The sequence below is a fragment of the Vanacampus margaritifer genome, chromosome 5 (assembly GCF_051991255.1).
Source record: "Vanacampus margaritifer isolate UIUO_Vmar chromosome 5, RoL_Vmar_1.0, whole genome shotgun sequence".
In the NCBI taxonomy this organism is placed as follows: Eukaryota; Metazoa; Chordata; class Actinopteri; order Syngnathiformes; family Syngnathidae; genus Vanacampus; species Vanacampus margaritifer.
Window position 1 is genome coordinate 10950857 of NC_135436.1, and position 17618 is coordinate 10968474.

The following is a 17618-nucleotide window of genomic DNA, read 5'->3' on the forward strand; positions in this document are numbered from 1 at the left end:
GGGACATTCCTGTCAATATTTCAAGCCGAACCACATTGTAATCGTCAATCCGTCATTTGTCATTGCTCAGCGCAGTGGCCGTCCGTCTATGTTTCCGTCATCGTAGCTCATCAATAAAATGATTCGTTAGTACTGACGCGGTTATTGATGATTATATCACCTCATCCACACGAGCACTTAAGTTAGATATGGCAGAAGCACATTGTTTGTTATGTTAATATTATTTTCCTCACTAATGTCGCCACATATAGTATGTGCACATGGTCATAACTGCCGACCGCCATGCATGCCCAGCGGACGAGTTTGAGTGAGTAAGTGGGTGTGTGCCTTAAAAACAAAACAAAAAAACTACACATCCCCTTGTTAGGAACCTTAACTGTTCAATTACCTGCCCAAATTAAAATGATGCACTGAAGGACCCTAACCAACGTGCCTGATGTCAAATAAATGAACTAAGCACTAATGTCAAATAAACGAACTGAGCTAAACTTGCTTGCATAAACGTAGCAGTAATATGGAATTTACAACAGGAGGTAAACCAGAGCTGTCAACACTCACACGTCTCTCCTATCTCATGCTCTCATGCTTTAATTTTTCACACCTTTCTCACAAGCGGAAAAAAAGTCTCCTAGTCTCTAAAAAAACATATTTACTGATATTAGTTGAAGCTTGGGGTAAAATAAAACATTTGCGAGCACACGCACTGCTGGCTCGGTCCTATACACTTGAATGCTGGATTCTATAATATTGAGGATTTAATTGACATTGGATTACATTGCAAATTAACCCATTCTATTGACTTTTCCCCACACTTGCAACATCCCGGATGAGATGCAGCCAGCGGGATCGCCGTGAAATGTAATTGGGCCAGGCAAGCGGCATAGGAGATGAGCTAAGCTAAATGCTAACCAAACTCCACTGCTGAGTCTCTCTACCTCTCCAATGCCAGATCCATAACACACAAAACAGGTGATCTAAACAACGCTGCTAAGTGTATATTTATTTGTTTACTGAAGGGCAAAAATTGTGGCGTAGCTTCCCAGGAAGGAAGTGGAAGTAGTCTGTGATGTGTCAGCATTTAAGTGTTTTCATCATTTGTCATTCCTCAGCAAAATCTGTTAGTACTGTAGTTATTGATGATTACATTGACAAACGAAAACCCAATTCCAGCAATGCTTAGTCAATGTATTTTTCTAAGTTTCTCGTCAATCATTAATCGTCAACAAAATCGGCGTTCATCATTGACGGATTGACAGACCTTCCGTCAATATTGACGGAATGCCCACTTCTCCTTATTTGTATGTGCTGTACATACAAATAGTCCAACCCTCACTGGGAACTGGCAATGCAGACAAAACTCTGACACTGGTCGTACAGGGACCAATCAGCCCATATCAGGGGGTCTAGTTCCCCATGTGCTCCTTAACACCCCCCACATAACTCCCTGACAGATGGTTGAACACCTTCTCCAAGTCGAAAAAAGGACATGTTCTGGATGACCCTTCCAGGGACACAAAGCCCCAAACAACTTAGGTCCAAAGATCATTAGGACACACAAACCCCTCTAATAGGGTGAGATGTCACAGAGGAGAAGTTATATAACCAATGGATCAATTGGTGTACTTTGAGGCGTAAGAGCCAGACAATAATTTACAGGAGTGACTAACCACTAAGAAAAATATTGCAAATACCTTCTACATTTTCACCCTCTGGCCTTTTGTAAATTGCTTCCATCCACTCTTTCCCTTGTGGATTTGTGGAAAAAATGATCAGGCATGTCACGTCAGACACCAGTAGGATCAATTATTTAGTTTGTTTTGAAACCCATAGACAGAACGGGAAAAAAACTACAGGGCATTTGTCAGACCTATTCGTATTCATCCCCCGCTAAAGGTCAATCCTGATTTCTTTGGCACTCACTGCTCTCATCTACCCTCCATCCTCTTTCTTTTTCGCTGAAGTGCTTTTGAGTTCAAGAGCTCTTAGAGTCTTTCCTCAGCAGTCAGTGACTGAGCAAGACCTCCTCAAATAGAGAGAAAAGCGCCTCCTCCGGGATCATTCACAGCTCAGTTTGGACCCTGGCTCAAATATTCAGGCATTTGATTGCACCAACACAGCAAAGACAGCAACGCTTAGGGGTTTTGACATGCAATAAATACTGTCACTACACAAATTAGTGCTTAGCAATTCGGTATGTATGGCATAAATCAATTCAGAATTTAATTTCTCTATATTCTCATCAAATTATCTGCATGAATAAGAATATTCACAGGCTTCTCTAAACTAACGCCTTTTCCAAACCTGTGTCAGATAATTTGGAAGAACATCCAACAACCACAGACAATGTGAAATCACACCAGCTCTGGACCATCCAATATTCATTCATCCATGACCATTACCTCATGTTGCAGCATGATAATGCATGGCCTCATGTTGCAAGGCTCTGTATACAATTTCTGGAAGCCCAAAACATCCCAATTCTTGCATAGCAAACATACGCACCGTAAATGTAATCGAATGTGACAGCGTGTTCCAAGTCCTGCCAATATCCAACCTCTTTGCACAACCATTTAAGAAAACTCGACCAACATTCCAGAGGCCAAAATCAGAAAACTGATCTCCTCTATGAAATGGACATGTATTGCACTGCACTCACAAAAGGGGAGGACATATACTTGGCCATAAAGGAAATGCTGAAAGAGAAAGGAAATAATGTGAAAATTGTTGTATTCATAACTAGTGATGGGAACCCTTCCTTGAAAGAGTTAAGAATTGAATATTTGCACAAAAAAGAAATGAATAAAATAAATATTTAAACAATACGCTAAAAATAAGTTGAATTATTTAAGAAATTTAAGTTTTTGTCAATTAATTGACATGTTTGCAATTGAATAAAAAAGCAGAAAATGAAATTATTGCAGTTGGGTGTTCATGTCCGGACCCCGGTCAATTGGTCTGATCGAGTTAGTGGACCTCTTGCCAATTTAGTTGGGGACCCCTGGTCTATAACTTCATATGGGAACCACTGTGAGAATATAACAACCCAACTGAGTTAATGTGATATTTAAGACATCATGTAAATTACTTGCTCATGTCTGGGCGCACAGCTAGTGGTGTATGCAGCCCTTACCATGGCCATAAACCACATCATGGGACCTATGAAATACCCGGTTGCATTTTTATTCATATAATCATCTATTTTGTTTAAATAGAACAATAATATTTTATTTGATTACATATTATTTATTTTATGTAAGGAAACTACAATTATTTAAATCAGGGGAATTTAGAACAGAGTTTTATTGCTTTGCTTTTACTACACAATAAGAAAAAAAAGATTGAAGATGCATCAAGATGTATCGATATTATTGACCTTTCACAATCTGAACTGGATTCGAACCAAAACTTTTGGGAAAATCTATTTACATTCTTTCACAAGAAAATTATCTCAACAAACCTATATAGAGCTGATGTGTCACAAAAGTACTGTTTGTATGATATGGTGCATGTGTGTTCCCTTTTACACTGTTGAGCAAATGATCAGGAGCATGTTTACAAAATGTTCTTACATGGAGATAAACGCATACACATACACATACAAAACACATTTCATCACCAAGCGAATATTAAAGTGGTAGAAAAACAGAGGTTTTTTTTGTTTACTTACCATTGCGGTCTATAGCAAAGGGTGTGTTAGTTGTGTTAATCTGGTAGTTACAGATCTGGCTGTACTGGGGTGAACAGTCCTGATCTGTGGCTTCCACTTGTAGGATGCTGTCATAAATCTTGCCCTCTGTTACTGCAGCTTGGTACTCAGGCTCCCGGAACACTGGAGCAAATTCATTGACGTCGTTGACTTGAATATGGACCACTGCCCTGCGCACAACAGATGTTGGAAATGGAATTTACTCATCTGCTCAGATGAGTCGTCCACATAGAAATACAGTAAGGAATGATTTTCATTGCGCAAAACACAACAGGCCCTATTTTTGTGGGCAGCGCAAGTGTAGCGCAAAGTGCAGTGTAACTGCGTGCATGAAAGGAATTTTCTTTCTTTTGGCATTTTCGTAGAAAATTGAATTGAATTGGGTTCACTGTTGTGGGACTGAACCCAGCCAACTTGATTCCCAGCCAATCAAAGTGGTTTCCCTCATTCCTTTTAAATTCAGTGCAGGAGTATCACACGGTATATATGGCGGAACCATAACGAACTCGCTGGAGTCCATGCAGGAGATCACGCACACAAGGTACGTTTATAAATACAGCAAATGCAAGAAACTCTCCACTTGCAGATGATTTAAAATGAATAATGATTGAGAGGGTCCGATGCACACTGATGTCATATGTATAAATGAAATACAATGACATCCACGAAACATTGTCAGCCCACTACATCATCTGCGCCACAACTTAGACCTGGTTTCACCTGATTTGAGTCTACTTTTGTCACCAAATTATTCGGTGTGCTGGGGGTGTTAAGTAGAAAATGCCCTCAGGCTGCCAGAATGCCCAATGAGGCGTAGGATGGGCTCCAAAATTCCCAAATACGGTAAACTAGACTTAACTTGGCACAATAATGAAAATTCAGCAGTTTTAACGCCACATGTATGTACTCTACAAAAATAGGGGCCCCATATGTAAAAAGTAGAAGGAAAAAAATATATATTTTTTTTTTTTTGGTGTCACAAGTGGTGGATTATTATTTTGCTTTGTGCATGGGATAGCTAAACATTTTTAATTCTGAATCTTGAATTAGTGCTTAAAGCTTAATCTTAAATAGAAAGGCTGATAAAGAACAAAATATTGTCAAATTATTATTTGGGTTTATTTGTGAGTTGTGATCTGATTGCTTGTGTGCTTTCATAAGAGCCATATCTATACATAAAAACCAGCAAAACATAAATAAAAATAAAAATAAAAATAAAAATAAAAATAAAAATAAAAATAAAAATAAAAATAAAAATAAAAATAAAAATAAAAATAAAAATTGTTGTTTTTATTATAATCCTCCTCCTCCTCATCTTCATCATCAACATTTCACACAGTTTTTATTTTAGGAGTTAGCCCCAGCAGAAAGCAGCAGATTAGAAAACCTATTGCTGAAATTGTAAAACAGCAACAGATGCTTGCACCAAGAGCAAGAATGATGTACTTGGAGTTTGAGGATGATGTTTCAAGTAACAGAGAGCTGCAATGACTCTGTTGTTTATGGGATTATCATTGAGGCAGTGCACACAATACAATACACACACGCTCGCACGCACGCACGCACACACACACACGCACATACACATACTCACCCACATACAAAAAAAAAAGTATATATATATGTATATATATATATATATATATGTGTGTATATGTATATATATATGTATATGTATTTAAAAAAAAAAAAACATTTATTAAAAATTTTTTAATTGATTTGTTGTTTTTTTAAAAAAAAAAAAAAAGGAGAGCAATGATGATGTCAAATCGAATGAACAATACTGAGCTCTTCTGGAAAAATAAAAAAAAGAAAAAAAAAATCATTGAGTCAGTGCAAGTAAATTAACTGTTATAAAAAGTCATAAATATCTCAACAAAATATGAGCAACTATAATGCAGGCCAACAAAGGACTATACAGTGGAAAGGCTGAGCATCATTCTGTACACACATGCTATTTTTAGTCGATGCCAGTGAATAATAACTTTGAGATGAAAAACAAACGTAAGTAAAACTACTAAAGTATGCAATTCCATATGAATTCATTTATTTACTTAATGATTTCTTAGTTTAATACTTTATAATTTACATCTATTTGATTGATATTAAATTAGTGTGTACCGGGTACAGGAATTTAAATAAATGAATAAATATTACATCCCTTACTTTGTAACAATAAATTCTAGTAACTAAGCGGAGATTGTCACATACTGTTCCAGGAGCTTTGTTTTGTTATTTGAATATGCTTTTCTTAAAGATACTACTGGAGTGACTTGTACATCCAACAATGCAAGGCACAACCACCTAACTAGAATGAATAATGAAATGTTTGTAGATGAAAAAAAAAGTATTTGACAGAGAGAATATGGATGAATAGGCCGATGCAGTGTTTGTGACTCAAGTCTTGAATGTAATATAAGCAATGATGTCATATTTCCCATAGCAAACAGCATAACTACAACTAAACGTGATTCATGGTATGGAATCATACAGTATGGGCATGCAGCACTCGGAAATCAGACGTGCTGGCTCAAGTCCAATAACGTTGCAATGGCCTGCAGCATGCACCCTGCCACACCTCCCACGTTTAGTAATTCAGCCTCACATAAACGTTTTTCTTGAGTGTTCAATTCACTTCAGTCTGATGTGTACATATTTTATATCTTTTGGCTATTTATAGTTCCAGTTAAAAAAAAATACTTTCTCAAGTTGTGTGTTTGAGCACACAATACGTTTACTAACACAGGAAACATGAGGGCAGACTGCATAGATGAAGAAGAACCGTTTTGCATGGAAACATCATACTTACACGTTGACAATCTGATGATGCTATCTAACTGAAGGGATAAGGATAGAGATAGGGAAATTGCTCTGAAATGTTTTCATAAGTTAAAGTTAAAGTCAGTCAGTCCCAAAAAGAAAAAAAAAAGTTGCCCCAACAATTCTTAAAAACAAGAACTGTGCATTGGTACCTCCTTCACCAATCAACAGCTCAGTGTGTGTGTGTTTCTTTCACATCTTCATGAAGATATCCTCTAAGCCCTCATTTTATTTTATTTATTTTATTTTTACACTTTTTTTATTTTCATCACATTTCCAAACATCTGCTGATATATTGCAATATGCAATTGCAATTTGAATCTGTCAATGAAATTGATGTCACTTAGTGTGTCTAATAAGAAGAAGCAGAGCAGCACAGATGGTTCACTTCCCACAGGCGCATATTCTTAATTAAAACACAAAGACCATATCTTTATATTATGTTGTGTTGCTTGAAGATAAACATGCTTATGCTTGAGGTATGTTATTGTTTCTAAATAGTTAATTTATCACTTCAACTAACAGGTTTTGACAGAATGAGGTTCCATTTCAATTAGCGTCGGATGTAGGTTGAAATAATTGTGTTCACAGCACTTTTGCACTAGTTGAGTTCTTTAGTCTTACACGTCAAGACAGATTGTATTAAAATGTCACAGCTTTTGGCTTACTTCGGTTGCTAGAATGTAACCAGTTTTTTATGTGCATTCACCGAAACCTTCTTCATTGAAAAATAAATAAAATACTTTTTTGTTCAAATTCAAGACATAGGGTATAGGGTTTTGATTTTGACTTATTGGTCAAAATGACCCTGCATTGCGACCAGAGCCAGCCCCCTTTCTCTACAAGTACAAATCACCGAGCTCTAAAGTACAAATCAGTTTTGGACCATCTTTAGCAAGATATTTGGAGCAAAAGTCACGTGACTGGATAGCAACAGAAAAAACTCCCAGTGGCGACTTCTTTGACTACAAGTTGTCATTTTCACAGGTATTAATCACGACTTTTACAGATACAAATTTAGAATTTTTTCTACAGGTACAACTTTTTTTCTTTTTCTTTGTTTTTACAGGTACAATTCACGACTTTTATAGATACAAATTTAGAATTTTTTCTACAGGTACATGTTTGTTTTTTACAGATACACATTTTTTTTTACAGGTGTTTTTTTTTGCAGGTACAAATCACATTTTTTACAGATACACATTATATTGTTATATTGTTTTCTACATTACAGTACTTTTTTTTTTGCTACAACAACAATTTTATTTTATTTTCTTACATGTACAAAAGACAGGTAGCGTAATCATCCAAAACATGTGACAGGATTATTACAAACAGTGGACTGAATTATAATATTGATGATGTGTTAGCGCAGACATCTCCACTATAAAATGATGCAAGACATAATGTAGTCATACTCTTCTAATGTTTTTATCGCATAATATTCACTGTATTTTTCTGACCGCATCTTTATTGCATGTCTACCACTGTTGTTTTGCAGTTAACCACACTGGCTTTAAAATGATCCTATCCTGAAAGTGTATGGGAGGGTATGTGCATGTGTGTGTCTCCATAATTGCTATTCAGCTAATTGTCAGGTGGGGTAATTAGCCTCTCTGCCAGATGGATGGGCCTACAAGTGTCACCAATGATGGCTTTAATAATACGTGCTACCTTATCATACAGAATTTATTTGGGCTACATTTGCTGACATGCACTAACCTGATTGTCCCACTTGGGAATCCTGTGTAAGTGAGAATGTATGGGCAAGAAAAATTTTCATGACACGACTGTGAGCACTCTGACAGTGTCACTAAAAAATGTTTATAAGCTCTACTATAAGACGCACACATTCAAAGTGTATCATTGCATTTTAAGAGAGGAAATGCAACAAAGATTCTTGTCAGCTATACCATGAGATAGATTTATATACACGGGAAGGAGGATGAATTCCTTTGTTATCACAGAGGTGGTCATATTAAATATTAATATATTGGCAACTATGACAGATACAGCAATGAATGAGGACAGACTCAGACAGCTGTATCCAGCCAGAAAGAAGAACAAAAGGGAGGAGAAGTAGAGCAGCAGACAAATGGCAAGTAGAGCAGGAAAGAAGACAGGATAGAGAAAAATTTCAGCTCATAATGTGGTCCACTGCTCACGCTTCCTTCAAAAAAAAGGGCATTATTTCATCTCTCTTGTCCGTCTCTGGTATAATTGTGAACATTTTTCCAGAGAAAAACAACAACATCACAAGAAAACTCCATAGACTGATATCAAAAATTCTCTAACTTTCTCACAAAGTTGTATGCTTGAACAGAAAACTCTTTCAGTCAAATTGATTTTTGTCTCAATATTTTTGCACATAAAAAAGTTGTTCTAGTTGAATTAGCAAATTGAAATTGACCTGAGAAAATGTGTTTAATATTCCAGTGTCTGTGAAAATATGAGGCCTTGATATATCGCTCCATTACACTAGTAAAAAAACTTTCACAGAATAGTGGGTTTTATTCATTCTTTTCCCTTTCGTTTTTCATTTTTATTTTTTACTGCTATAAGATCTGTTTTAGCTTTTCTGTCAAGTTAACTATAAGCATCTTGTAGTGATGTGGGACTCCAAATCTGAGACCATGGTCCTCAGTCAGAGAAGACCCTCACCAGGTCGGTGATGAGATCCTGACCTCAGTCTTGGGGTCTTGTTCACACACACAAAAAACTCTTAAGGCCGTATCTCACTGAGTGACGCAGGCGTGCGAGTATGTGCTCACATAGCGAATGTTGCTTTTTCGGCAGGCTTCCTTCAATGTTACAAAACGTTGCAAAGACACTTTCTAGACACTCACAAACACTCTTCATACGTTTAAACCGTTTTTACTTGTCGCTGAAGTAAAATGTCTTAAAATATATAAAATAATTGTGTAACTGTCTAAATAGCCATATAAAACTCAAGGCAAAAATTAATTCTGGACGTGATATTGAACTCCTATTTTACTCACTTGTGAGACTTTTTGCCCTCTGTGCCCCCTGGTCCTGAACCACAGTCATGAGCCTGAATGATGAAGGTGTACTCCTTCTGCAGTTCGCAGTCCACCAGGCCACGAGCCCTCAGTTGGCCCTCCCCAGATGTACCGTTTAGCACCACTGCCTCGAATGGAGCCTCCAACCCAAGGATGTTGAACGCACAGATCTCCCCTGGAGATGAAAAAGAAAATAATCGTCATGGCGATGGTTTGAAGAGTTGCAAGACAGTTGAAAAATGACTGTGAAAAGATGAATAAAAAGGTGAATGTCTTAAAAGGACATTTAATGTATGTACCCTAATAAAAAAGTACTGTTCTATAAACATCAAAGAAGCGCCCAATGCACCAATAAGAAACATGCACTGTTCATAGCGCTTGACCAATACTCCTGAATCTTTATGTTATAATGCAAATTCTGAGTTTGAAAGTAAATATGTGACTGTACATTGTTGTCGGACTCTTTTTTTATGTCACCTTACTATCCTGCTACATTAGCAGGAAGCTAAAACTGCAACAACTAACATTCCCACATTGATAAAATTTGTTACTGTGTTAGAAAGTGGACTCTCATAGTTTCCATGCAAACAAAATTTGATTCACTCCGGAAGTCGGGCGCATAATTCACGCAAAGGCTCACGCAGCTTAGTAATAAGGTGAATGGGATAAACTGCTGATGGTCTCGCAGAAATCACCTAAGGTGCTGGGCTCAAATGCTCACGGTCACCTCTTCTGGCCAATTTAACTGATATCAAGATGTTAGTGATGGGCAAATCAACATATTGATACTTTTAAGAAAACAAACAATCTTTTTTTCTTGTTTGAATAGTAATTTAAAGGGAAATCAACCCAAATATGTACTTGACAATAATATGGTATATGTGCCCCTATTAGTCTAAGGTTGGCAATCTGATTAAAATTGCAAGTGTCCACCCATTTTTATCTATCACAGTCTAAGGAGGCGGCCATTATGCCAGTTGATGTAGACTGAAAATCAGGGTTGGGAGGGTTACTTTTAAAATGTAATCCGTTACAGTTACAAGTTACCTGCTAAATAATGTAGTTAGTAATGTAATCCAAGTACCACAATATCAAAGTACGGTAACTGGATTACTTTGGGATTACTCCAATATTGAGTATGCTCATGAAGACAAAATAAAACTAAATATCACCACAATATATATTCTATACAATGTGCCCCCTGCTATTTGCGGGTGATAGGGACCTACCAATAGCAAAAATCCGCGTGTAATTAAAAAGCATGTAGGCTATCGATTGATTGGTTGATTGATTGATTGATTGATTGATTGATTGATTGATTGAAGGGCATATGCTGTTTTTGAACTGTCACTGAAAGCAACCACACCTCACAGAAAGATAGATAGATAGATAGATAGATAGATAGATAGATAGATAGATAGATAGATAGATAGATAGATAGATAGATAGATAGATAGATAGATAGATAGATAGATAGATGATCCAATGAAGATCATGTGTGACATCAACTGCAAAATGAACTTTTATCCCAGTCACAAGTTTAGCTGTGTATATGTTGTGTATGACGTTTAAATAGTGAATTGGTGGGAGGAAGATTTGTTTGGAAGGTGTAACTCACATTATGGTTGTAGGCTAGCGGGCTAGTTAGCAAGAAGCTACAGCGCGTAGCATGCTGGGGACTCTCAGCTCAAACTTTCGCTCCGAATAAGTTCCAGTGAATACCGGTCGCCATTTCCTCCTTCCTTTCGTGAAGCTTTTTCAAACTGCCGGCGAAAGGAGGACGCGACTAGTCAGTTCGTTCGTCCCCACCTCTCCGACATGTAGCAACGGTCCCACTCGCGCACGCGCTCTCTCTCTCTCTCTCTCTCGTTTTTTTTCCTGTAACGGAATACAGTTAGATTTTTTTGATTACGTTACGGCGGTACATATATTCTGTTACTCCCCAAGCCTACTGAAAATGACATCACACTTGCTCAAGGCTCAGGTAACGACCAATTACCGCTCAGCTTCAAAAAAACGGTGAGCCGTGATTGGCTGTCATATGAGCACAGAGCTACTATGATGTCATTTTCTGTTGACAGCAAATAAGAATGGAAAATTCCCATTAATTTCAGGCAATTTTAAAGAAAAATGCTAAATAAGGGATATATAGTTCTTTCTTTAAAATTGGTCATTGGGTTTTTGGGGAGGAAATATTATGTATCTAAAGTACTTGGTATCAGTTTCGGTGACTACTCAAGAGTTGAGTACTAGTACTAGTATTGGTCTGAAAAAAAGTAGTAGGCTATAGAACATCCTTCGTGATGATGTCCACCCACTGCTGAAACCGAGGGGTCTTCAAAGGCCCCTCATGATATAATTGTAGCTGAAGGGGAGCGGGAAAGGAGGGGTCAAGATGAGCTATACTGATTGCAAGAGGTGTACTCTCCTTGATGACTCGCAAACAACTCAAGGGCAAAAGCCTGTCAATTTTCCATACCTCACGTATCACTTGACTCCACACCCGTGAGTGTACTGCCACCCATCTAGTGGCAGGAGAGAGCGAGGCCGTTTTAAAGTGTGTTGGCCAAAGCCGCCTGAGCTGAAGAACAGATGTTGGCACTTGGCAAAGACAGAAAGCTTGCAAACGCTAATGGCTTTGTCGAAACTATTATCTAAATATGTCTCCCTGTCGCATTAGGCTTTTAAACAGTGAATTTATGGGGGAAATGTGTCTTTTTGAAGCCTGGCCATGCAAAACTAATGAATTCATATTAATGGATTGGAGTTTGCACTGCTATTTATTCAATAGTTTGGCAGCAATTCAGTAATTTGTGTTATCACCCAACGCACATGAAAACTTTGCTAATAACTCAGTTGACTTTTCAGTTGAAATGTCCTCTATCGTTCTCATTCTTTGATGTGCTAATTCTCTGTCTGTGTGGCATCAAGTCTACCCTTTGGGCATCATTATTTTCATTTAATCACATGGAAGTGAATGCCCGTATATGAGTTATTGGCAATGTGTGCTCAGGAACTAAACTCAAGTTGTGTTGATGTCATGTGGTGCTCAACACCTCATGGGAATCTGGCACCCGTCCACATTGGAGTGTCTGTAAGGACATTGAGCTCATTATCAGCAAAGGCAGCAGTGCTTTGCTGGCGATGGTGTTTGCAGAGTTGCAAGACTGTGACAAAGTATTAGGGGCCACTGCACCTCCAAGTTATTATCAAACCTGACAGACCATCGATGATGAGCTGCCAGCATTGATATACATACACACATGCGAAAGCTGCTTTTCTTTCCTGAAATGTCACTCTTGCAAATAAGTGCATAGGTTACACAGCAATTGCGGCTTTAACTAGGCTTTAAAACGATACGAAAGGGAAAGGAATATGAAGGAAGGGATTGGAAAGAAGGAGATGGGGGAGGATGTAAAATGGCCATTGCCTCAAGCCAGATCTGATCTCTCTATATTTTGGAGAGTGACCAAAGCAGAAATATGGATACACACTCCAAATGTGCCAGTTTGGCAGCTTAAATTAGACTTGTTATTCCTTTCATCCTCCTACCCCTGGAAAACGTCACACCAGCTAGAACAGACAAAATCAGATTACTGTCAGCAAATGTATTATGCAGCAGGCAATACTTGGCTATCCCTATCATAATATTTGGAGCTGCCATTTTTAGCTAATCAGTCCAATTTGTAGAAGCGTTACTGTCAGTGCTATTCACAGTTGTCATGACTTCACTTTTTCCAATTTGGATTCAGCATGCAGTTATTAACTCAGCTATTAGTCATCCACAGAAGTCACCATATCCCTGTCTCATTTAGTCACAAGCACACTTGGATCCATGGGTATGCAATCACTCGACAGAGATGTCAACCCTCAGACAGACTGTCAAGCTGTGTAAACTCTGCAATGGGACAAAATTGGAAATGCTTTGATTATGCTCCTCATGAAATTAGCCTGCCAAAAAAAGAGGAAAACCAGAGTAGCTGTCCATCCTGGAGATAAGATTAACGCTAATTAAACCAGCACAATTTCATTCAGATATTCAATATCTGCATATACAGCAAATGTGTTTAAAGATGTATTTTCTAATTAAATACACCAATAAATTATATTATGCATGTGTGTGTGTGTGTCTGTTTTGTGTGTCTGTTTTGTGTGTGTGTGTTGTGGAGAAGCATGTGATGATTTACCCATGCTTGTGGACCCTACTGTCACCTTCTTTCCCTCGTCTCACTTAATTACATTAAAGGCTCTTCTCACAGATGTCACGACCACCTTACAGTTTTCTAATGATGTGTGTGTATACTGTATAGCATCGTGACTGATGGGAAAGGACTGCGTTTGTCAATCAATTCACATTCGAGGGAGCGAAAGATCACTCAAGGCCCTATTTTTTTTTGGGTGGTCAGGACATCTGCAGTGGGGCACAAAAGCCAGCGGATTCAGATTTTCAGACAAGCACAAAACTCGCTGCGCGTTTGCCAATTTGGCAGAATGGCCTCTTCCAAGTCGGTGGATATCACCGACGTTGGGCAGAATCCTTGTACCTCCAAAATTCAGACTTTTCAGAACACCACAAAAACGGCATGTTTGTGCAAGAATTTACATTGCATCAGCAAAGATAGCAATCCAATTTCAACACTTTAGATTAGTTTAAAAAATAGCACCCACATTTGGATTGACCAATAGTATACAGTACATTTGTGAAACAATATGACATTTACCAAATTGTGACATAGGAAGTTCAGGCCCAAAGATTTACAATATTTGTAAATACTAGGGATGGGCAAATACCGATACCAGGTATTGGGCCGATACCCAGCCTTATTTTGAGGCATTGGTACTTGCGGCTAGCCGTTTTATGATTAGGAACTAAAGACATACAGATACCTATTTTGATTGGATATTTTTCTGGCCAGTTTCTTATTAGTTTCAGTTTATTTATTACAATTCATTTTATTGTGTTCTATACAAATATGTATTGTTATATCAACGAATGAACAATGAAAATTGCCATTAATTTCATGGAATTTTACAAAATGCTCTAATGGGATACATAGGTTTTTAAAATTATCTGTCATCAAATCATATTCAAATTGATTTCCATGTTTGTTATGATCTGTTATTTTCTTAATTGCTTTGTGGAGCAAAGGATTTATTTATAGATTTATTTTTGTCTTTCTTTTTGATTGTGTTTTTAAAAAAATATTAATATTTGTTGGGGGGGGGTTTGTACTTTTTTGGAAAATTTGAAAGCCATAAATAAAATATTGAAAAATAAAATACAATTATCTATCTTTTTTTTATTTATTTATTTATTTTTTTTGTGTAATGTATCGAAAGTACTTTTCGGGGACTATTAAAGAGTTGAGTACTCCTACTGTTATTGGTGTAAAAAAAAAGTGGTATTAAACTTCCCTAGAAAATACTACATAATTTTTTGACAAATTAAGTGAAATGTAGTCATTTCCTACGGCACCTCTGATGATCTCTTATAGCAGTGGTGTCCAAACTTGGTCCTCGAAGGCCGGTAGTCCTTCAGGTTTGGGATGTTTCTCTTCTCCAACACAGCTGAAGCTCATCAGCAAGCTCTGCATAAACCTGATAAGGATCCTGTTGATTGGAACAGGTGCGTTGGAGCAGGGAAACATCCAAAACCTGCAGGACACCAGCCCTCCAGGACCGAGCTTGGACACCCATGTCTTATGACACACTAATGTTTCATTAGTGTCACTAGCCTTATGGTCTTAACAACAAAATCACAAGGGTTCTTACCATTTTGTTTTTTAAGGAGGAAAAATAAATACATAAAGCCGAATCAAACGACAATTATTCACAGAAACCCATTAATAGTTAGATTTGTCCAATTGTGTTAATAAGTGGCCTCAGGGGGTGGCTTGCGTCCTTGTGTGAGCAAGGCCAGCAAGAGTTCATTGTGTTCAGATATCCCTATAAGAGTTTATGACCCCCTTTAATGCCCCTGAGGATGTTCTCCGCTCTGTTAAGCTTCACAAAGAAACAAAGTCGTTTACCTCACTAACGCTGTCTTTGACCCGGGACAGGCTTAATTAGATCCAGAGCCAATAAAAAACAGAATGAGCAATTCCACAATAGGAACAGCAAAATGGATGGAGTCAAGCACATAATTAAAAAAATATAAGCAAGCCCATTTTCTTGTATTGAAAAGGTGCGCTCATAGCAAGATAAGACCCACATTGTTCCCAGACTTTGCCTGGGTCAAAAGCCGCCCACCCAGAAGAAAAACTTAGTGTCATTTCTTGGCGCCCACCCCAGATTTCATGAACTTCACAAAAAGCAGAAGCAGCTTAGGTCGAGAGTTTCAAATATCACACATGCAGTTGCAGCTGAATCTGCAGTAATGTACCAAACAAACTCTGGCTCCATCTTCACGAAGATGTGTAGTAGTTGAACTGCCTGGAACTAATGATGGACAAGAAGCTTCATGAAACATTTGTGAGATGGCATTCTTGGTTTAACGACGAAGTGGAAATGTAGTCAATTTGCTCCTGAACATGACTCACTTTAGTCAACTTTATTTACATGACAACTGGTTATATCATCTTGTTGAATCCATCGTCAGGTCTTGTGGCTCAATGAGCCTGCGGATGGATGAGCTCACTACGTGGAGGACGCCGCAGGCTGTGAAAAACAATGTCCTCGGGTGACATTTCTTCTACTGCTGCTGGAAGATTGTATCTTCAGGGAGGAAGTCAAGAGGAAAAGAAAAAGATGGTGGAGTGGGTGGAGAGAATGTAGGGAAGCGAAGCATGTGCATGATAGAGAATAGCCGCAGAGAAAATGTGATTTCTGTGTCTGGGAAATGTCTCCAGGATAGACAAACATAATGACTTCATATTTATATCCAGACATCTATGAAGTGAAGGTGACTCAGTGTATGCATGAGGTGACCTGGCTAGTTTCTCACGATGACTTCATTCGCTCTCATAATTTAATTATGCAATAATAAAAGTAATAAAAGTAGAGCAAATGGACCATTATACAGTAACTTAAGTGAGTGTTCAAAATGGACACTACATGCCTCATTAAGGGGCAAGAGAACCACAGACTGTCTCAGAGCCAATCAGCAACAATAATAATGTCCTAGCATGATAAGAAAAGTTGTTTATCCAGGCGACTTGCGGCACATGAAGGACAGACAGATAGATGGGCAGTGCCATTTAATTCTGGGGTGCGGACGGTTTCATTCCATACTATCTCATACAGACTAAAACATATGTATGAATACTGATCTTGCCCATTTCTCAAATTTCTAAAAATCTGTTTTGAATTTCTTCTGTAATTCTGATATTTTATCTATATGATGAGTTACAATTGGGAAAAGGTAATTGCAATAAGAAATCTCGTAGCAACCTAATTCTATAGTACATTGTTGAATTAGATCCGGCTAATCACAAACAATGCAAAAAGTAATGCTAAACCAATTAAATGTAAATGATAAATTTATTTATTTTTCTAATGATTGTCCTAAATAAAGGTAAAACAAAACAGCAGTAGTCTAAATACAATAGAAAATAATCAAGGGAGCATTATTAAAGATATAGTATAGATACTGTATATGCACCACTTGGTTATATTCTGTTATTCTCCAAGTCTGGATATATGTACATATACAGTATATTAATAATAATAATACTAACAATGCATCAAATGTATATAGGGTTTTTCTAGACACTCAAAGGTGTCACTTGAATGATTCCACGACGCCAAGACTGGTGCGTGACTATCACAAGGCATATAAAAGGATTGAAAGTATCCGCTTTGATTGGCCGTCATTGAAGTCTGCTCTAACCACTGACACAGCAGCACAGCCCTCCCTCTCGCAGACCCACCAGCCTGCACTCTTCTGCGAAATTACATACATATGGGTCTAACCTGCCTCCGCACAGAGAAACACCACACACCATGCAGCATTTATGCCGGTCACTGAAACAAAGCCGTTTGTCTATTATCCATTTTTGAAAACGTGTGTTCCTTGAAATAGTATTGGGACACTGAAACAAACATTCCCTGCATTATGAATGCTAATTAAGAAT

At 37.8% G+C, this 17618-nt stretch overlaps 1 protein-coding gene across 1 annotated transcript in view; it reads right to left on the minus strand.

The window, feature by feature from the left end:
- The window catches only part of LOC144052267 (calsyntenin-2-like), a 223643-nt gene that overhangs the window by 82175 nt on the left and 123850 nt on the right, over window positions 1–17618 (minus strand). The window contains exons 3-4 of the mRNA XM_077566194.1: window positions 9526–9721; window positions 3668–3876 (exon numbers count right to left, since the gene is read on the minus strand). Of these exons, the coding sequence (XP_077422320.1) occupies window positions 3668–3876; window positions 9526–9721 (405 nt within the window). The remainder of the gene's footprint in view (window positions 1–3667; window positions 3877–9525; window positions 9722–17618) is intronic.